The sequence below is a fragment of the Drosophila sechellia genome, chromosome X, assembly GCF_004382195.2.
Source record: "Drosophila sechellia strain sech25 chromosome X, ASM438219v1, whole genome shotgun sequence".
NCBI classification, from domain to species: domain Eukaryota; kingdom Metazoa; phylum Arthropoda; class Insecta; order Diptera; family Drosophilidae; genus Drosophila; species Drosophila sechellia.
In genome coordinates, this window is record NC_045954.1 from 15,128,445 (window position 1) to 15,150,515 (window position 22,071).

General features: G+C 41.6%; 1 protein-coding gene across 1 annotated transcript; it reads right to left on the minus strand.

Moving 5' to 3' along the window:
* Positions 1 to 1,947: 1,947 nt before the first annotated feature.
* LOC6620875 lies at positions 1,948 to 2,972 on the minus strand. The gene has a single exon (XM_002045037.2). It carries the CDS (start codon positions 2,871 to 2,873, stop codon positions 1,965 to 1,967), a length of 909 nt encoding a protein of 302 aa, XP_002045073.2. The 5' UTR covers positions 2,874 to 2,972; the 3' UTR covers positions 1,948 to 1,964.
* Between the last annotated feature and the right edge of the window lie 19,099 nt (positions 2,973 to 22,071).

A 22,071-nucleotide genomic window follows, 5' to 3' on the forward strand; every position in this document is an offset into this window, starting at 1 on the left:
GGACTGGGACTCGAACTGGGAGTGGGAATGGGAATGGGGGGCTTTGCTGCAGCCGTGTCCAATTTGCATGGCCATTGTGAGCTGGGCAGGAAGTGGGGGGAATCCGCCGCCTTCTCCGGAATTCCCAGTCATGCCCTCCGTAGAGAAGTGGGCGGGTCAAAAGTGGGCGAGTGGTCGAGTGGGCATGGGCAGCACATTTCCGGCATTTATCAATGGTAATTTCTCGTGTCAGCTTTGAAATAATTTCAGTTGACGGAAACGAGACTATTCAAGTGTGACCAAATGCACACAAAAATTATACCACAATTACCATTTTGTTCTATGGATGCCATTGTGTACGATTTTCATATCGCTTTTGAAGCAGGCATTTAAATTCTGCTGATAAGTTTGCGGTTTCCCTTGGCCTATATTTAATTAAAATGATCTGCACGCTCTTCAGCAAATTAGTTGTTATATATTTAAATGACAGCTTATTGAGGGATAAACTTACAAAATAGTTTGTGCAACGCATAGCGATTTTTGTGGCTTGATGTTTAATTATATTATAATTATAATTTATTTTTTTAATAATAACTGATGAAGCTCAGTCAGTTGATAAGTAAATGGTTGGGCATTATTGATACCTAGCAGCTGAGTTTATTGCTTTATTTATATATTAAAAATAATGTTGAATAACCCTTCTTGAACATTAATATTCATGAGTATTTGTAGTGGCCAACCCGAACTCAACTTCTTGTTGCCTAATCGATTTTCCCCCGGCTTGTGCTTGATTTTCCTACACTTTGACTTCGATTTTCGAGCGGGCGGGCGTAAAAGGGGGCGTGATAAGGGGCAGCTTGTAAAACAATGACAAGGACAAATTCGTGCGATAGGCAAACAGCAAACAGCATGGAAGGCACCGTTGGCACGGGACTTTTCTTTTTGGGAAAGGGGGGGCTCCAAGTGTCAATACAAATATAAATCAATGTTCGGGGAACCAGTTGGGGTAGGCATGGTTAGCGGGACGAGCGGGAAAAGCGGAAAAGCTGGAAAAAGGTAAGCAGTTGGTGCTTTTGTTTTTTTGCCCTCTTTTTGCTGGCAATCAATTTTAACAAGCACCCAGTTCTCCAAGATCTGCTCGGCTTACTGGGCATCTTGCTCCTAATTGGTTGCCAGTTATAGAATACGTAAAACGTGCGACACAATTCAAGTTCAATGGAATTCTACGGGAATTCTACCTTTCAATGTGGAAATGAACTAAAGGAGAAGAAAATAGAGAAGACAGAGATTTTCATTAGTGGAAAACCCACAGTGGAACTAAAAACCTTTCTAGAATTTCATTTAATTTGCAGTTCCGCAGATAGTTTTGGTTGCACTAGCTCTCCCTTTCGCTCACTATTGCCAGCTCTTTCTGGGCCGTGTGAGTTGTGTAATTAGTGCAAGCGAGAGGGCGTAGAGTTCGAGGAAGGGGAAGGGGGACAGAGAATAGGCCGCGCAAAAAAGTTTACAGACTTATTTTTTCCCCCATTTTTGCACTCTAAAGTTCCTCAAACTCCCACAGTTTTGTGCTTTTGTTTTTGTTTCGCTAGAATTTGTTCAATTTAATGTAACATGAAAGAGAAGGCACAAAAACCAGAAACTGGGCAGCGAATTTGGGGGTGGGCGTGAGAAACAGGCGGAAACACAACATGGAAAACTGAAAAGTTTGCGGTGACGCCGGAAAATTCATTCAAAACTGTGGGAAACAGCCTTAAAGTGACTTTAAGGGTTTCCCCATTATTTGCAAGGCCCTGAAAAAGTATGGAAACTTGTTCAGATCACTAAAAGCTTGATAAACTAATATTAAATTCTTATTTGATTATATTTTTATATGTATTTATGATTTATATATACCCTAGAGAATGTAGAAATTATTCAGAATACCTGTATTATCCAATTTTGAACGAATAGTTGTTTATTAATATAACACGCAAAATGCAACCAAATTAAATTAATTTTAAGCGGTAAGGAATAACACCTTGATCAGTGTTGAACTTTAACAGGATATCAACCAAGTACAACGGGCAGTCGTCTTCCAGCTCTCCGTCTTCCAGCTCTCCTGATCCTTCAGATCCTCCAGTTCCTCCAGATGCGTCAGGTACTCCAGATGCTTCGGCATTTGCTGTTTCTCCAGATCCTTCAGACCTCTGCCCTGTTTCAGCATCTCCTGTTGGTTCAGTTCCTCCTGTTTCGTGGGATCCTTTGGTGTCGTCTGTGTCTACTGGTCCCTCGGCGCCTACAGTTTCTCCAGAATCCCCTGTTGCGTATTTCATTGTACCGAAATCTGGCATTATAAACTTATTTAAAACCAGCTTTTTCTGGGCCTGCATGGCACGCCACTCGTCGAGTGTATATTGTTCAGTCTCCTCCGATGAATCGTCCTCGTAGGCAAAACTCGATACCTTTGGTAGCTTCATCCCTTTGAAGGTGCTCAAATTGGCCCTCTGGCGCAAGTCGATCTCCTGCTGGAGGAGGGATCCCCAGTTGTGTGCCCCGGCTCCATTGCGTTTTTCCACGGCCTTCACGCCAGTGCGTTTCGATCCGGAACGGCGATCCAAGAGTCGGTCACCAGGACGATTGCGTCTGGTTTTGCGAATTTGGTTTTTTGGTATTGTAACGAATTCTGACTGTACTTTCTTCGCAAGAGGATCTGCCACCTTGGTATCCTTTAACCGCACCTTTTCGGGTGCAGCCAATGGAGTGCTCGAAGTGGTCTTGTTCTCCACCTTCGGCTGGAATAGACCTGCCGTCCTCTGTGGTTTCTGCGACATCTTAGGAACGGCCACCATTGCTGGCTTATTCTGCGACTTCTTCATCTTGCGATCTGTGGTGAGGCGTACGAGTGGCACGTTCATACTGTCGTCGAAGGTGCAACGGTTGTTAAAGCTCGAATTTAAGTAAAAATCAAATATATAATGTAATATAATCGAAGCTCTGAAGCTGAACTGAATGAGAAACGGACTGATCGACTGGGCAACTAAGTTTTCCCAAAAACGGTTTAAGATTGATTCGGCAAATATAAGCCAGAAAATACAGTTGCTCAGTTTTTGTGCGATTAACATATCTTAATAATATATTCATATAACTCAATTAATATATGTTTTGCATATGTTTCATGAAGGAATAAAGCACATAAACACCCTCTCCTGGTGCGCTTCGTCACTACGTCGACTGTCGTCCATGGTGATTGTACATATATATATATACATTTATACTAATTACTAGAGCTTCATTGTTTAATTATTGTTGGGGGCTTTTGAAATGCATGTCATGTACTTCTTGTGCTTTGGCACATAAATAAGTATAATTTTGACTTATTCCAATTAAAGGTTACTCAAGGAATTTCTTAATAAAATATTTGTATTTTTCATAACATTAAATTACGTATCTCTAGTGTTCGCAACCCCTCATTTTTATTTCGAAAAGTTATATATGATTGCCATGGAGTTGCTAGGATATTCACTTAAGCGTTCAGTTACCAGCGCAATTTTCAGGCATTATTATTTATAACTTTATTCGCTCGGCGAGTGCTTCGTTCGTTCTTCCTCCACTTGGTTCATTTCATTTGGCTTCCCGTTCCTGCGGCTCCCTTGTGTCTCTGTGGAGTGGGCAAAAGTCCAGTGGCCAAGAGTGGACCAGTGGTCGAGGGGTCGGTCCATGGTCTTGGCCATCAAGTTCTATGTTTTGTCATAAGTCATGTGTCTGCTCGTCCTCGTTGTGTTTGCTTCTGTTTTTCCAGCACAAAGTTGTGTACTTATGAAAATTAGTTTCTGCTCTGCTCTGCTACTATTTTTCATAATTAAAGTGCAAATAAAAAACTAAACTGGCGAACAAACAATTGCAATTAACTCTTGTTGCTGCTGTGGCCCCCCTGTTGATGTAGTTATTCGCATTTATTTGCGAGATTCGTGTTTTTCCACCGCCCCATTTTTGCTCTCCTTTTTTTTTATATATATACATATATATTTGCCTCTGCCGCTGCTGTGCAAAAACATAATTCACTTTTTATTATCTCATATTTTATAGAAAGTTCCAGGAAAATATGGGTGGGTGTATATCAGCCATATATATACATATACTGGGGTGTATATATAATGCAGGGGCTGTAAGCCTCTCTGTGTGTCGTTTAATTCATTTAGTTTATGCTTTTAGCGCTTTATTTGCTTAACTGCAGTTTGCATGTGTGCTTAAGTGTGCGTGTGTGCATGTGTGCGTGTGTGCGTGTGTGTGCGTGTGCATAATTGCAGCACACACACACAGACGCACTGGATTTTGCAATTACTCCGCTTGACAAACAGCGGCAGCAACAAGAACAACAACAGCAAGGAGCCGCAGCAGAACAGAGAAATTAATCAAAATATGAACAATTCAAGCCGCACCCCTGAAAAACCCACTTGCACAGTGGTGGGGGAATAACCGCAGATGCTGCCATTGACAACGCATCGCTGCATTTCACATTTCACATTTTGCATTTCTCATTCCGGGGCATCCTTTCGCCTGTTTGCCAAATATCAGCAAATTTTGCGTTTAAGCCAAGTGCAAACATTTTAGCAAACGGCGAGCAAACAAAAGACGGCAGCCACGGCCGCCTTTCCATTCCGATTCAATCGATTGCCCCTAATGAAAGCTACTCAACACAGTCGCTGGAACAACAAAATCAGCAGCCAAAATCAACAGCACACGACATTCTCCAAGTATTTTGGCATCTAGTGTGCATTTTGTTTTAATTAAAAATAAAGCCGCAATGTGGAATTCGAAACTCCAAACAGTTAGTTTTGGCTTTTCATATGCTAATTTACAATCATTTATTAATTTTAACAAATATTTTCAATCTAGTAAAATCGTATTGGTTTTAATACATGAGAAATTCGAGCGGAAGAAAGTTGTTTTGTTTTCACTTATACTTACACTTATTTTGCGTATGGTTTTGCACAAACATTAAATATAAATAAAAACGTCATAACTATTTTAATATATTGTGTGCATTTAGTTTTAATGGAAATGAAAACGGGGGAGAATAACTGAAATTTGTGCAAACTTTGTTGCTTATCTCAGAGACATAATTAAAAGTTTTGAAATCAAATGCTCGTGCTGCCTAATTAACTATTTTTTACCATTTTTTTAATTGTTTGTGCTTGGCTTATGGATTATTTAAATTATAGAATACATAACTATATATATACTTTGAATATTACAACTTGTCTTTCTGTGCATTACCTTCATTTCAGCTATTTTCCGCATATAAAGAAAACTTTTTGTTGAGAGTAAAAAATTAAAAGTGATGATGTACCAAGTTTGTTCTTTTTCTGCGAGCGATAAAAATTAAAAACCCAGGCAAGTAACAATCGTAATTGTTACAGCTGCTCGCGCAACTTTTTGTGGGCTTCTATTTTGCTATTTTATTTTAATTTTTATTGAGCGTCTGGCTTCGTACTACGTATACGCAATTTCTTTTATGAGCCATTCCGAATGTGCGTTTGTATATGTATATGTGTGTGTGTGTGTGTGTGTGTGTGAGAGAGAGTTCCTTTTTTGTCTTTGGTTGAGTAGCTTTTATTTTTGCCCTTCTATATCCAAGTCCAAATTCGCCTTTTTCTTCGACTTCGCTATTCGATTTGCCATTTCGAATTCACTTCATTGAATTGTTAATTTTATCGCTCACCGGAGAACACACACACACACTGACATTCGACGGGGGGCCATTGCATAACTTTGATTTTCCTGCTCGTTCTTTATTGTCATTGCCCCTGCCAGTGGCTTGTATTTGTGGTTATTACACAGTCGGCTCTGGCCCTTTTCCTCCCCATCCATACCCGTATCATTTGCTCATATTAAATTTTATTGCTCGCGGTATTCGCTCATAAACATTTTGTCTTCCATCCACCCTCGCATCCACGAGTTTAATCAAACGACGGCGAGGTGAGCGCGTAATGTTTGCGGCAGGACGATGAGGAGTCCACCTGCACACGGCTTATATTGGCTGGTATGGTATAATATGGTATGGGATGGCATGGTCTTTTGGTTTTTGGCTTATTGCTCGGGGTCCTGGCACTGAACTGGCCAGCAAATTGCGGCGATATTACACACAAGTGTGCTGGGATTGGCAGGACACAAAGTGGGCTGCCGGCCAGTCGTCCTGGCCACTCTCCTCTTCTAGGCGGCGGAGAAGCTGGACCGGAATAAGAGTCAACTGACAGCAGCTCGTCGCTAAGCAGCAGCGGGTAATACTCCCTTAAATACCCTACAACTATTCTCTCAACACATTTAAGAATTATATATTTTTAACAATGCGCTCAAAAATATGTATGACTATTTCTACCATTATAGCATAATTATTTTGATGGCCAATAAACATAATTAAATATAAAATATAAAAATTTATTTATATACCATTGAGTCGAATACCCCCTTTGCTACCCATCACTTTTGGCAGTCAGCGGAGTTTTCAAGCTTGCCTCAAAGGAGAAATTTGCATTTTTTGCAGTAAATTCAATATTTTCCTTTATGATTTTCCGCCGCTGCCTGCTGCTGCTGCTGCTGCTGCTGCTGCTGCTGCTGTCGTTTTCCCGCTGACTGTCTTTGTGGAACGAAGCATCCCATCGCCATCATCTTTTGGCCATATTTCCGCTTACCCATTCCATCCGCTGCGCTTGAGCCAGAATATGAATTTTTTGCTGCCAGCTTTCGGATTCGGGCCATCGTTTCATGTGCAGAGTTGTAGGTTCTGCATGTGATATTAAGCCGGGACCAAGTTGAAGACAAACATCGTCTGGCTACGGGACACGGGAAACACAGGAAACAGGAGGAGTTGGGTAATGGGCGGAGATTGGGCGGACAAGGACGAGGCAGGACGCGACTGTCATTTGCCTGATAGACGAAAGTGGAGGCCGCGTCCTTTGGCAGGCGATTCAGTTGAACTCCTCCTCCGCCTCTCTGGCTCCGCATCTGTTTGCAACATCAACGAAATATCCCTTCTGACTTCAGATTTTCCTCCTAGGGATAACGTTTTAGGGGGTTTGGCTCGGGAGGATGGGTCCTTTGGCTTCGCCCTTTGTCCTTGGCTTCAAGTGCTTGTGCCTGATTTCGGAAATTGGTTTGCATTAGAAATCACTTAAGCGCATAAAGTGGTCGTGAGTTATTGCCGCAGGATGTGCACCAGGACACCCAGGATATGTATGTGCTCCTCCTCTCCGCGTCCTCCTCCTCCTCCTTTCGATTCGTTTAGCCCTGTTGTTTCTGGCTGCCACACTTTTTTTTTCGGCTTTGGATTTTTGCCCGAACGTCAATCCGCAACAAATTAATTAGAACGAGCTGAATCTTTGTGGTCGCTGGCCTGCCTTTGCACGGCACAGGAAAATAAATCCATATATTGGGTAAAATAAAACTAATATTATGGATAAACCGCTTATGTAAATTATGAAATAAATAATAAAACGTTGCTTTTTTTATCGCAAAGAAAACAAACAGCTGCATTGTTTCAGTTCAAAAATAAAGACATGAAAAACTTACAAAAAAATGAGTTTTTTGCCAATATACCAACATGATGTTTGTGTATTATTTTACATATGCATATAATTATCCATACTTTTAGGCATTTGAGTGATAAACACTTGCTTTTGTTTTTTCTGTGTGTAGTTCTCCTTCTCCTTTAGTGCCTCCTTTTTTTTACTTTCCTCTGTCTCGTCGTCATCTCATTTCAGTAATTAAGACATTTTGCTTCATGAACTTCAAAGAAAACATAACTTGCACGCTCCACTGGCTCGCCAGTTGGATGTTGCCTTCGGTCGGCGGAGTTGCGGTGGTGCGGTGGTGCAAGGTGGTACATTGCAGCGGGTGGTGGCAGCGTGGCAAGGCCTTGCAACTTTTTGCCCGCACAATGCAACACAATGTGCCCGGCTTAGAGAGATGTTGCTCCTTGCAACTTCCGCTTCCTGCGCTCCTCCCATCTGCCGACAACTTGCATCGTCCTCTTCCTGCTGGGTTGCTAATTTCCTTCATTAAGCAGCTCAAGCATTTAATGGCAACAGAGGACTAAATTGTTGCTCGAGGTAACATGGCAACAGCGACAGGCAGCAGCAGCAACAAAATGGACAGACTAAGTACAACAACAACAACACTGGCGGACAATAAAGGCTCCAGGACGAAAAGGAGCTGCGAGAAGTGTTACTATTATCTCAGTTGGATAAAATCGAACGTCGGGATTTGCAGGTACAGTCGGCAGCGTTTGATTGATTGGTCAAGTAATTAAGTCATAATCAAGAATTCATCGCAAGAGCTGTAGACAGTTGTAAATTAAGCAGTGTACGATAAATTCATTTGTTTCGTCACCATAAGAACTCCTAATTGATCTTGACAGTCGGACAAAATATTTGTTAGTTAAGTTATAATTGGACTAAATTAATATGCAAAATTGCAATATCTTATTTCAATTAAATAAACTTCAAATACCATTGCTTGCATTTAAAATGTCTCAAAATTATTTTCATTTAGTATGCTTGCCAATTAATTGCCAGACTTTTCTTCTTTAAGTTTCGCATCGAAAAGCCGTATTTATTAGTTCATTACTTTGCCTCTTTAATTGCTGCTTTAATTTAAATGCACCTCCACTTTGGGGCATCAATTCGTGACTCAATAAATATGTCACATTATTACTAGATAATTGCGCTGAATAATTTCTCGATTTTGCGAGCTAGCAGCGCGACAATAATTTAATGCTTAATATGCCTAGATGTGTGCATAAACAATCTCTTATCCGCCAAATTTATTGTTTCAATGATGATTCATGTGTGGGCCAAACATTATTATTTGCAGTCGCCAGAAGTTTTTGCCTCTCAAATTAAATGGCATCAAATGTTCGCAGTCCAAAAGTTGTGCCTCTCTGCAGCTGGGCAAACTTTTCATTGTGGCTCAATCTGATAGATTACGCATACGCCGCGTTGTCGCTTGCCTGGTAAAATTTAACGAGCAAGAAAAACACTCAATGCCGACCGAGACCGAGAGTCTCCCGCCTCCCAGGATCAGTTAACCGGAGCTTAAGCCAAAACCGAACCCAACTTGAGCTCAGGTGATGGAGCAAGGGGCTCCGGCCACGCCCCCAACCGACGCCCACGCCCGCTGATTTATAATTTAATTTGTGTGTTGGCGGAAAAAGTTGGTGAAACCCTCTTGGCTCTGCGGCTCACAACTTGAAACTCAAATAGAGCAAGGCGAACCTCCCAGTATTCCAGGCTCCGGTTTTCCAGTTACCAGTTGCCAGTTGCCAGTTGCCCGGAATCCCGGCCAGCGTTCAGCGTTCAACAGCCAACTTTGTCCATTAAAACAAACTTTTTCAGGCAGGTGGAGCGCATCGATGGCTTCCACCTCCTTGTAAGCCAGCTCCAGCTCCAGAACCACTCCCGAAAAACGTCAGGAACAAACCCTGCACCCGCCGCTGCCACGACCCCCATCAAGTTGACTGCAACAAGGTAACCAAAAACTGATACGCCGAATGCAGGCAACCAATTTTGTAATGTGAATTTAATGTCAGTTTTGCGACAGGTGCGTTGAGTGGCAGGAAAATGGGGGACGGGTTTTGTGTGGAAGCTTTCAACCAGCACTGCCACCAACTCCTTCCAACTCCTTTCAACTGGTTTTCCCCCCTGCGGAGCGGGCTTAATGCATTGCATTTGCAGTTATTGGCAAACTTTGCTGTGGTCAGATGAGCGGGCAGGTGGCATATGCGCACACACACAGGCACAGACATATGTATATACAAACATATATAGACTATAGCCAGATGGATCTGGCGTTCGGGAATCTGGGGAATCGCTGGTGTCACTGGTCCAGTGGGGCGGAGATCCATTTTCATCCTCTTTTTGGGTCACATTTGATTGGCACTGGCCTTGCGGCTGATTAATTATGGAGCATCCTTTCGCCGGCCAAACGGAATCGCAAAAGAGTATCTGTGCGTGTGTGTGTAATGTCCTAATTTCTCTCTGCGAATTTTATTTTAAGTTTTTACCAATCAATGAAATGAAATCAACTGCTTATGACCAAGAACTAAGTGCATTTGATACGTTTTTATTAAAAATGCAATACACTTTCATGGTAAAAAAGCCAAAATAAATAAATACATAACCATATACATACATACATATTTCAGCCAAAATACTAATAATACTTTAAGCCGTGTTTATATATGTTCGCCAGATGATTTATGTGCGAAGTGGCATTATAAATCTACCGTATTTTGGCATGAAATACTTTTCCGCAATTGCCGTGTTCTTTTTTTTACTTTTATTTGTAATTTATGCTCTTGACAAAAATTCGTTGATTGATTTAAAAACACCGCGCTTGCTGCCATCAGTCATTTGCCATGCACATTTTGTTTGTGTGTCGAAAATGCTTTGTTGACAAATAATCCACATGAAATTTAATGAAAATTAATGACTTGCACTTTGAGTGATTATGTATTGCGGGGAGTTTACGTTCGGTATCGGACTGTCGCCTTGTCACCGGGCCTCTCCTGCTCCACTACACTGGCATCCACATCACAGCACTCCAATCCCTGCCACCCCCATATGTGCTTAAATATGTGTGTGGAGTGGAGTCCTCTCCAGATCCAGAACCTGCTCCCTTTATGGGCGCTCGGTTCCGCGATGTTTGCCTCTGGCATCGCTGCACTTTCATTGCGTTAATATTGAAATTGGGTTAATGAGTTTTTGTTTATGGCGCGGGTATACAGCCTCACCTTTATTCCAATCCCCACCTGCCCTCCACTCACCACCCCTTTTCGGTGGAAAACTGATGGCATCCGCATCCGCATCCTCATCCTCATCAGCCTCCACATCCATATTCACATAGCAGCCCAACTCATCCACTCGGCTCACTTGGCGGGCTTAATGCAAATTTTCCGAAGCCTGGGCGACCGAACAGTGGGCGTGGCACGTGGGCGGTGGTGGAAAAATGTTATCATTATCTTATATGGCCAGCTCGTTTTTATATCCATAGACTTACCCGTGTAATACGGCCGACTAGCCAGCGATAGTGAATAAGGTTATGTATTAATAAAATATTGATTTATGCCATAGGAAATTTTATCTAAAGACATATAGCTAAACCTACTTAATATCGAGTAAAACATATGCAAGCATAACTGAATTATTTTTTGTGTCTATTACAGCTGTACCACTAACAATGAATAATTCGGGTTAAGTGTATTCGCAATTTATTTAAACATTTTTCAGTTTATTTAATTTAGAAAATCTAAATATGCAGCTGACCATGTTTTTTGCACAGATAAATTACATTTTATAGTGGCGATTAAGAGTATGTCATTCAATATATGCATAACGCCACTGTAAAATAAATAAAAATTGCCATGTATATTTTAAATTTATTTTACATTTACATTTTATATCAATAAATCAGAAAAAAATGTTTTTACAATTTTACTTGTAGAAGGTAGAAATGTGAGAAAATTAAATACAACTCGGCGATGATGATGATGATGGCAACGGTAATGGTGATGATGATGTGAATGCTCTCCGAAAGGGTTAATGTTAATTAAAGTGCAACTGGCGGCATTTCGGCAGGCAGGTGGTGCAAATACAATTGCAATTGCAATCGCAAACGCATTCGATACAAAAAACGTACAAGCCACCAATATTGATTGTGCAACGGCAACCGCAAAAGCGCCTGAAATCCATTTCAGTAATCAAAATATTGGCTCAAATTAAATTCAAATTGTTGGAAAAACATCGCCAAATCGAAATGCGCAGGGCTTTCATCTTTGCCAAAGGATGCAAAGGATGAAAAGGATGCAAAGAGCGCAAGTTGCCAGCCTTTATAGATTCGGTTTCACAAACATGTTTCGGCCATGGATTTGGTTACATATACAATCGGTTATGTTGGCTACGAATGTATACCGATAAATTCCACTTGCCGTGTTAATTATGCATTTTATGCATGCCACGCCCAGTTCCCCCAGAGAGGCGGTGCTCCCAACGTACTTATTAGGGCGCGAATTCAATTAATGAGCACGGCACACGATTCACGCTTTTTGTATTGAATTACGAACAATGTTGCCGCTGCACAGAGAATAATAGTTTAAATAAAAAATATTAAAAAAATATGTAGAAAAGTGAAGACAATGCACATGAAGTGAATACTGTTGCATACTTTCAGACACCTTTGAAAAGTTGGTTATTGATGGCTATTCCATGGGAAATCAGCATACTTGTAAATATATTGCTTAACTTATAGATAGAAATGTGTGCATTTTTCGCGGAGTGTAATTGATGTTTTGTCGAAGTTTTTTCCGCCATGTCCTGGATGCTCGCTGCTCTGCCGCATGGCATACTTTCGGGCTCAGTGGCCCGGCATGTCGGCCAATAAATTATGCGAAATTATTTGAAGTTGTTAATGTTCTCGTTCTCGTTGCTCCGATGCCAAACGCCAAGCAAACTGAAACCAACTGAACTGAACTGAACCGAACTGAAACGAGCTGAGCTGAGCATCCCAGTGCGTAGCAGTTGGCTGTCACAATTATGATTTAGTTGCTTCATTTGCCATTTGGCCAAAATGGATAGTCAGCTAGTAGCGCACCTAGCACCTCCGCCAAATAGTGGCGGACCATAGGATTGGATGGGCCAGGAAGCTGGATGCTTGCTGGCTGCACCGACCTGGGAATTGTCTCGGAATTCAATTTGTTTTCGGGATTTCAGCGCAAAGTTAATTACCCGCAAAAAAACTAGGCAAGTCCCAGCGGCGTTAATCGCATAAATATGCTGGGAAAATCAATCATGAGGGATAATTAAAAGAGCCACCGAAGCAGCTATGGGCTGTGATTTGTGGATTTAATTAAGCAGGGGAATAGCATTTTGTTGGCCTAGAAATTTCAGTTAACTCGCTCTTTAAAGGCAGTGGGCATTTATAAAGTTAACCTTATATAAATAAAATATTTGCAGGATTAACAGCTTGGGAGAAACACCTAAGTAAATTATTCGTCAGCATTCTCCCACAATTTAACCCATATGATTCTTTGGGTAAACTTACTTACCTTCTCCCCAGCCGAAAACAAAGTTGCTCGATTTCCCGGATCGGGAAATGCAAGTTTTCCACTGCACTTTGTTGCGCTTTTCATCAGCTGTGGCCGTTTCACTTTCGCTCGAAACTTTCTTATTGCATACTTTCATTATACCTTTATTATTTTGAAGGGGCGAACATGGAGCATATTTCATTCTGGTATGTGGCGAATTTCCCCATGGAATTTTCCCGCTTTGCACTTTGTAGTTTCTCGATTTATATACATTTTGGCACTTTTGCCTGACGCATTGACCTAATTCAATTTCACGCTGCGCCACACACAAAACACAGAGATCAGGCTAGTGAGAAATAGAGCAAAATAATAGGGAGGCGAATAAAAGGCAGTAGAAGAAACGAAACGAAACGAAAAGAAAAGAAAAGCCGTTGCAGAGAAAAGGAAAATCAACTTAACTCAACTCGAAACGAAGGGGGGAAGGGGGGGCATGTACAATCAAAATTGCCGAGAAGAAAAGCAGTGGGGCGGGGGGGAAATGCCGGAAAACAGGGAAAAGCGGCAGCGACAAGCTGGTCTAAATTATGAAATACACTCGCTGGCAAAGAAAAGCGCAATTGCAAGGGAAAAGCGATGTGCGGTGGACGGAGGGGCGTGGTGATTCTGGGGAAAACTTTGAAAGTCTTTGCTGGGCTGCAGATTTTTCTATTAACTGGCACTGCAGCAACAAAAACAACAACAATAGCAGGCAACTAATGCAATAATAAAGGAAATTTCCAAAAGAAAAGGCAGCGCCGAGAAGAGAATAGAGAGCGGAGAAAAGAAATTTCACTCGCTGGATGGAGTTGCTCTTCCGCTTTCCCGCGTTTCCTGCCCCAATTGACTTGGCGACACATTAGACTGCACTGTGCGAAATTTTTGAATACGATACACGTATTTTGTTTCAGAAGAAATTAATTATACAAAAAAAAGTCCTAAAGTTCAGTTATTTATATTTATCAACTATCGAACAGTATCAATTAAATATTCTTGAATATTTAAATGTGCACACAATTTCTTTCAGTGCATCCAGCCCTTTCCACCTAGTCGTGATGCCGAGCCAATTTTTAATCATAAAACACAAGCGACAAACTCTTTGTGAGCCCAAAAAGAAAATGCCAATGGAAAATTGGGAAACGGTTGGGGTGGTGTTTTTTGGTATGCGGCTAGGTACAGTGAGTACATGGGGGACACGAACTGATTTCCGGCTCATTATGACCTCTATGGCAGCCATAGAGCTAACGTTTTAAGCGCTCTAATTAGATTTCGCCCGCCACCTCGTCCATTCCATGGGTCCTTTGATAATGGCTAGCAATTCTGATTTGATAATCTGGCAGCGATGCAGCGGCAATTGAATGAACGGCATTTATTCCCCTGGTCAAGATGTCACCAATTTAAGTCCCGAAGCCCTGCGCTATTTAATCAAACTAATTAGGCCACCACACACCCTCCACCCTTTTTTGCCCCTCGAAAGCTTTGCACCCCTCATTTTCAGCGCTTCTGCGGCTAATTATGATGCCTGGTTATGACGTCAAAGCCGAAGTAATGCTGTCAGTTGCCTGGTTTTGTCTCAGCCCGCAATTGCTTAATGAGCAATTATTCGCAGGCGCTTAAAATACATTTTCCAATTACAATTAGTGTCAGAAAACGAAAAAGGGGTGACATGCCGTGCGGTGGCCAATGGAATGTAATTGAAAATTTTGCCAGTGCCCCAAAATGTAGGCAACACTTTTTAGCCAACTCTTTTGCGGAGCCAACTAAGTCGGATGATGGATGAATTATTTGGGCCATCTGTAACTACGAGAAACGAAAAGCCAAACAGTTATGCTGGAATGCTCAGCCAAGGTCTTCACTTAATATCGAAAGCAATATGTAGCATAATTCATATTTTTTTATATATATGTAGAGTTATATACTTTGGAAGTCATTGTGCATATATGCATTTTCTTCGATTAAATCATTCTGTATAAATTATATAATTTTATTATTTTCCTGCTGCGCTGCTCATCACCAGTCAACTGTCCAAATTCTTGTGTCCCATCAGGAGTGGGCAGCCAATGAAGTGGTTTCGTGGGCCGGTAGGCGACCGAAACCGAACCACTTAAGCGTGGAAATTGAAATAAATGTGCTTTTAATTATGCCTCTAGTGACAGCCACATCTCCGTCAATCAATTAGAGGTTGTCAGCCCGTTTCCAAGTTGGCCAGTTTGTTCAGCTTTTGGGCACCATCGAAAAGGAAGTGGAACCAAGCGAAACCTATCTGCGAAAGAGACGGCGAGCAAATAGAAGAGAGATAGAGAATCTCTATTAGAGATAGGACAGAGAGCTACAGTTTAAGCGAAACGAAACGAAATGAAATAAAATCAAAAAAGTTTCTTGTTGAAAATGGCCGCATAACTGAAAGTAAATTTACCCAGCAAACGAAACGAAATTGTTGCAAAAATATTTGAGCTGCATAAGCCCCCAGATGGGGGGCGGCAATATAGTGGGTGGCCGAGGCGGGGGGCGTGGCACCAGCTGTCACACCCAGCTCCTTTTGAAGTAGAAGTGTGGCAGTGTGTGTGTGTGCATTTGATTTTCTGACTGTCAACTGACGGCGAATGTTTGTCATGGCAACGACAAAGGAAAAAAAAAATGAAAAACTTGTCCCATGTTCGTTCGCCTGTATTTGGCTTCCTGCCATTTCGATATATCAAAGCATCATAAATGCTGCTATAGCTGCACCACCAACAACACCAATAGCAGCCATCACAAAAACAATAAAGCCAGGATGGAAGTATGGCTATATGGCTATATGGCTACATGGAGTACAAAAGTCGGGGCGCCACGTACGTGCATAACCCCCATTTGGCTCAGTTAGCCAGCCCACGTTGCGTATGAGGAATGACGAATGACGAATGAGTTTCATTTCCACTCGGGCCACGCACCCAGCCACTTGTCATCGTGGGCCGGATTATCTGCCGGGAATTCCAAAGTGCCTACGGAGTGCTCCTGCTCCTGCTGCTCTTGCTGATCCTGCGGATCCCGCTCCACGGATAGTCCTGCAATTACGGGGAATGACAGTGCGACATACAATCGTATGTGCGTTTTAAGGGCACTTCTGTTAGTGCTTTTGCCTTTAAGTTGATAGAAAAATACGTGCATAATCCAGGTGACATGCTCAACGATGCTCGGTACTTAGGATATAAGAGCATTGGAGCTGAAATGGATTAAGTTTAATGGTTATAACACAGAGGATAAGTACTCATTGGGCGTTAAGTGGTCTGCATTTTATAATAATAACAAGAATATTCTATATTTATTTATATTTACACTCCCATTTGCATTTTCCAAGTGTATACCAATTAAAATTTGTACAAAACCGCAAAATGCTGGCCAATAAACGGCTTTGTTACTAGCTGAAACCAAAACTGGGCCAATAATCGCAGTTCAAAGAAACTTGCATAACTATTTGCGCTACTCGGTGAGAACATTGCGCATTTCAATTTCAGAACTGAGAATTGCATATCGATAATACCGCATATCGCATTTCAGCACTCATTTAATTAGCGTCGATAAAATCGTGCACTGAGCGAAATGAAGCGGCATGTTTACACAAATCAAAAAAACTAATAAGTCGAAAGAATTTCTATTCATTTAATAAAGTAGTTTTTTTAATTGTTTTTGTTGTAATATATATAGGAAATCCAATTGAATCTATTGATTTCCAGTTAAGTATTGTTCATTAACACTGTAAATTTTCATAAGTTCTCCATTTTTGTTTGGCCCAATTAAAGTAATTGGGCAAGTGACTGGGTCTTTTCTCCAAGTGTTTCACTAACACAGCACCGATTGCCAAATGCCAATTGCCGCGAGTCAATTGTTATTGTATTGTAATTCGCTAGTCGAAATATTTGCCAGGACAATAACAATTTGGCTTGCCGCACAGGACCCTCGGCGTCACTTGATTGGATGAGTGTGCGATGGTGGTGGTGCAGGGTGGTGCTGCAAAGTGGTGCCGGGTGGCAATTAATTTGCACTAACCACTGGGTAATTAAAATGAAAAGTAAATTACATAGCCAAGGAAAGGATCGGCGGAGGCATCCGTGTTCGGGAGCTATTCTTCCGCAAATCCAGGACCATTGCACAACCTGACACACTGTATCTGTGTGTCTGCTTGCATACGTGTGTGTGTGTGGTGGTCTGTGGGTTGTTTTTAAAAGCATTTGCTGCAAATGTATCTCGAACTTCGCACACTTGACTGCCATTCAATTTGCATAGGAAATTAGTTTGTTCGCTTTGAATTGAAGTTGGTCCCACGGGGCCAAACAAGGCCAAAAGTTGCTAAGAGCCAGAGTGCGATAGAGATGGCCAGCTGGAGCGAGCGAGATGGCGGCTGTGCACACATGTAACCAAGACAATCGCGGCCAAAAGGATAATGATACTATGACATAGTAACAGAACAAGATACCATGAAATATGTAGTAAAAGAACAATTAATTAATACCTTGCTTGGTCACTTCATTTATTCAAACTTAGTCTTCCCTTTTTTGTTTATATTTAGAATTGGCATGGTCATCAACTTTTAAAACGAATACATTTTAAAGTATTTGCATAATATGAACGTATTTTTGTTTTTAGTGCAGGAACTATTTTATTGACCGCAGCTGTACGTGTGCGCCAACTGCCTTTGTGCACATTTATGCGTTTTGTTGCTGGGGCTTTCGAAAGTAGGAGTATCTGTATCTACCTTGCACTGACGCAGCTGCTGGTGCACTCAGAAAAATCGGAATGCTCGATGCAGAAAAAGCAAACTAACTTAATTTATTGAAAATGTATGCCACACTTTACTAATCAACACAAATAATATAATCTAAGATTCTAGCTTTATTATAATAATTATTTTGTAAAGTTATGCATTTGTAAGTTTCTGCTTTTTTTTTTTTGAGTGCACAGGCCAAGTGTATGTACTTTTTAGCATGTTGTGCGTTGCACTTTGGATCTCCTTTTTGTTACTTAACCATGCGGGCCGCAAGGAGGTGGCAAAGGGGGAGGAAGGACGTAAAAAGGATACCATATGAGACCCTGCCTGTGCAACACGACAAGTTTTTGTTGTTTCGGGAGACGATTTGTCTCTGGGGCATTGAACACATGTAGTCGCCTGGTACCCACATTAGCAAAGTGAACGTACAATTTCAGCATTGATAATTAATCGATTAACCTGGGTAATACAAAAAAAGGGGGAAACAATGGAGGGCTAATTGTTATGCAGATAGAATACAGATTACCCCTTGGGTGTACGCAAATTGTTGCGGAAAAGCGTTTACAAAGACATGGCAAACTTAACTATTAATTGAATTGATTTTTTTTTCAGTAAATAACTTATTAAAATGTTGATTAGCAAGCAAGCAAGTGTTTATTTTATTGCAACACATACTCTATATGTTATTCCAGATGCATACATATTGAAATGAAAGCTTGCCTGTGAAGAAAATCACTAAGAAAATTAATTTCCTTGAATGCCAACTATTTTGATAAATTAGTTTGATGAATTTGCTGCACTCAGAGATATGTAGCTTCCAGCTAGCATTTGATTAAGCTCACATACAAATAGTGACACCACAACGCCATTCTGCCAGTAATTTTCCCAGCTTGCAGGTATTATTATTGCTTTTAGGGCGTTGACAGCTTTTCAAGCCGCAGCGGGCGTGGCACGTGCCACCCACCGAAGCAACCATGAAAATGGCTTAAATGGAAATTGTTGTACCACTCAAAATCGAGGAAAGTATGGGGGGCGGTGGGCAAATGGAAAATGGGATAAGGGATAAGGGATCCGTAGAGATAGACAAGGACAGCGACAAACAGGTGGTCTGGGAATCGGGTTTCGGCATGTAATCCCCTTGTTGGGGTTAGACGACAATCTCTGCGGGATTCCAATGCCCCCAATCGCCGAATCCCCCCTTCTGCGATGCTTGAACGGCATGTATACATACATATCATATATAGGTTGATCGGAAAACACCTTTGGTAAGCGGAATTTCCTGGGGGAAATACATTAAGGGTATTAACTTTATCTTAGATAACAGCCTCTTCTCATCAATTTGAATAAATCACACAACAACAATGACTTAGTTTTACACCAATATTATTAGCCTCTTTTAATCGATGCAATGAATCGATAGATCTCATTAATGCCAGTTTTGTTTTTGAATCGATTATTAATGAAGCCAATCAAAGACATCTTTATGTGACTTGATAGTACTTTGGTACTAGTACTTGAGTACTTTTAATATGGTTGGAATAACCAGGCGTTGAAGTTTAGTTTTTCGGATATTTATCAGCTATAGTTGCTCTGCATACATGCTGCTGTTGCTGACGTTCTTGTATTTTGTTGGTGTTTCGGGTGTAGCTTGCACCTGCCACTTTCTTGACAGCGACTTTGTTGTTGTTCGGTATCCGGGACAGGAACTCAAAATATTTATGAAGATGCTCGGCAAAAGTTGCGGAGCACGGAGGTAACATGAAAACTTGTGGAAACAATTTGCCCGGCAAGCTAGTTACCCACTACATTTGCCCGGGCATATTTGTTCTAAGCGAGCGGCAAAACTTTGCGGCAATGGTATTTAATTTTCGCCCCATACAAATAGAGGTCAGCATAGTGGTCGAAAGACCTGCTCATATGTAGAGTGGACCAACTTTATCGCACGTGTGCGTGTGGGTGGGTGGCAGTGGGCAGTGGGCGTGGCACCGCATGCGGTAGGCAGTGGCAATGGCAATTTGAAATTTATGCACAAGTTGCAGTTCAACTGACAAACAAGCACATAAATCAATTTATCGGCCATTTGGGAGGGTGAGCAGTGGGCGAATATCTCCATGTCCACCTATGTGTGTTCTATGTATTCGCACATATGTATATATAGATATACAAATATACACATATATATAAATATGTATAGGTATGATTTTGGTAGGAGGTGCAATGGCGCTTACAACTCCAGGGCACAATTATTGAGATTTGTTTGAACCAGAACAACAGGCCGGCAAAGTTGTATAGTGCACCAAACTGCTCTTATTTGGTTATTGGCCACTAGGTGGCGATCGATACAGTTTTCGACCATTTTCCACAACCCACCACCCCGCCCAGAATTTTCCGTTTAAAGGATGTCCAACGCCTCGACTATGGCCACTCGCCCACTTTATCTACGTTTTTGGCCTGGCCAATGAGCGCCGTGGGCTATTTACAATTTGCTTTTGATTTGTTTCATCAACTTTCATTAAATTTTATTAAATTTTAATTGCCATGCTTACATAGCCTCTTGCCTTTTCCTGTTAACGTGTTTGCTTTTCGGTATTTCTCTTACTGCCAAACGATTTTTCGGCAGCATACTTTCTTCTTCTCGTCCCAGTTGTCTTCAAAAAGATTTCTTTTGTGAATCGAAAAGCTACAAAGTTTTAGTGGCACTCTTGCAAAGTGGTGGAAAATGTGTTCATATTACTAGCTGCAAAAATTTAGCAACTTAACAATTGAAAATCATTTATTATATTATTTTAATATAATTAATAATGATCTATAGACTATTAAGCATTGCACAAGCAATTTAAAAATGTTTTTTAATCTTGATCTTCATGTCAGTTGATCTTAAATGTTTGTCCATATTAGTAGTTAACAAAATGCCTATATCTTGCTGCACTGAAAGGAATATAGTGAGAGTCGGATGATTAATCCGATATGCCAGGCAAAGTCATCTGCGTCTCTGTTCACTTTGCCGGCAAGCAATTAAATTTTAATTACACTTTTAGCGCTTGGCCCGCTAACAAGCTTCGGTTCCAGCTTTTCGCAGGAGCAGCAGCAGGAGCAGGAGCAGGACTCCTCCTTTGCCAGTCTCATTTTAATGACAATTTATCGCCTTGGATATGGCCAGGTGAGTCACTCCTGTGCGAGTCCTGGGAGTCCTGTGCATCCTGCACGCTGGTGGTGAGCTGCTGAGCTGTGCGTACCGAAGGCCAGCCGACGTTCATTGCAAATTAGCCGCTGCACTTTTCAGTGCCGAGATGCGGAGTTGCAGTCCCGCAGTCCTGCAGTCCTGCATTCCCTCGGGCAACGCGTCGTATGCGCAATAAATAAATCTGTCGTAATTAAAACGCGCCCTCTGCGACATCGCCTCAACTGTCATCCGCAATTTACGTGCCCTCTCTACTTCCCCCATCGGCGCACCCGCCTTTCTCTTTTTCTCCATTTCTCATTTCGCTTTTTCTCCATTTCTCCGATTCCTGTTCATTCTCTCGTGCTGTTACCCATCGCCAATTCCATTTTGTTGCCTTGGCAGCGGCGCACAAAATTCCCAGCTATAAATTACTTTGTTTCCAGGAATTCGCCAAAAGGGCAAAAAAGGAAAATAACTCGAGTGCGTAACAAATCCCGATGAACGAAGCTCGAATGCCCTGGAGTGGGACATGAAGATCGAATCTTAAAGGATATTAAATCTATACCATATAAGCCATATGGATAAGTCATACGGCTTCACATTCCGTCGCCAACTTGTTGAAGATTGTATTACTTTGTTGGCCAACTAGAGTGTTTGTTCTTAAAGCTAAGTTTACTTTAGTTCATTACAAATTTAAAATGCGAGATTAACAACCAAACTGCGTGATTCTTTGTTATAAGGGGTGTGCAACAGGCCCAGCTTTGTTTATGCCACTGGTGCTCGAAAACTCGTATATTGTTGGGCTAAATATCCAACTGGGAGAGCGGTAGCGGTTCGGTTAGGGTATGTCCATTATTTCATTTTTTTTGTTCCCCCAAACTGCTTTGGCAAGCTGCGCAAAGATAACGCAAACAAAACCCAAACAAACTCCGGCAAAAGGCCAAAACGCGTTCATAAATTGCCCAATGAAAGCGTACCCGTGGGGGGCGCCACATTCAAAGGACCCCGGCCGAAGCGAATCGAATCGAGTCCGGCGGACAGGTGCTGGTCCAGGGCGAAGTGGACACCGGTATATTTATTCATTTTTCATCT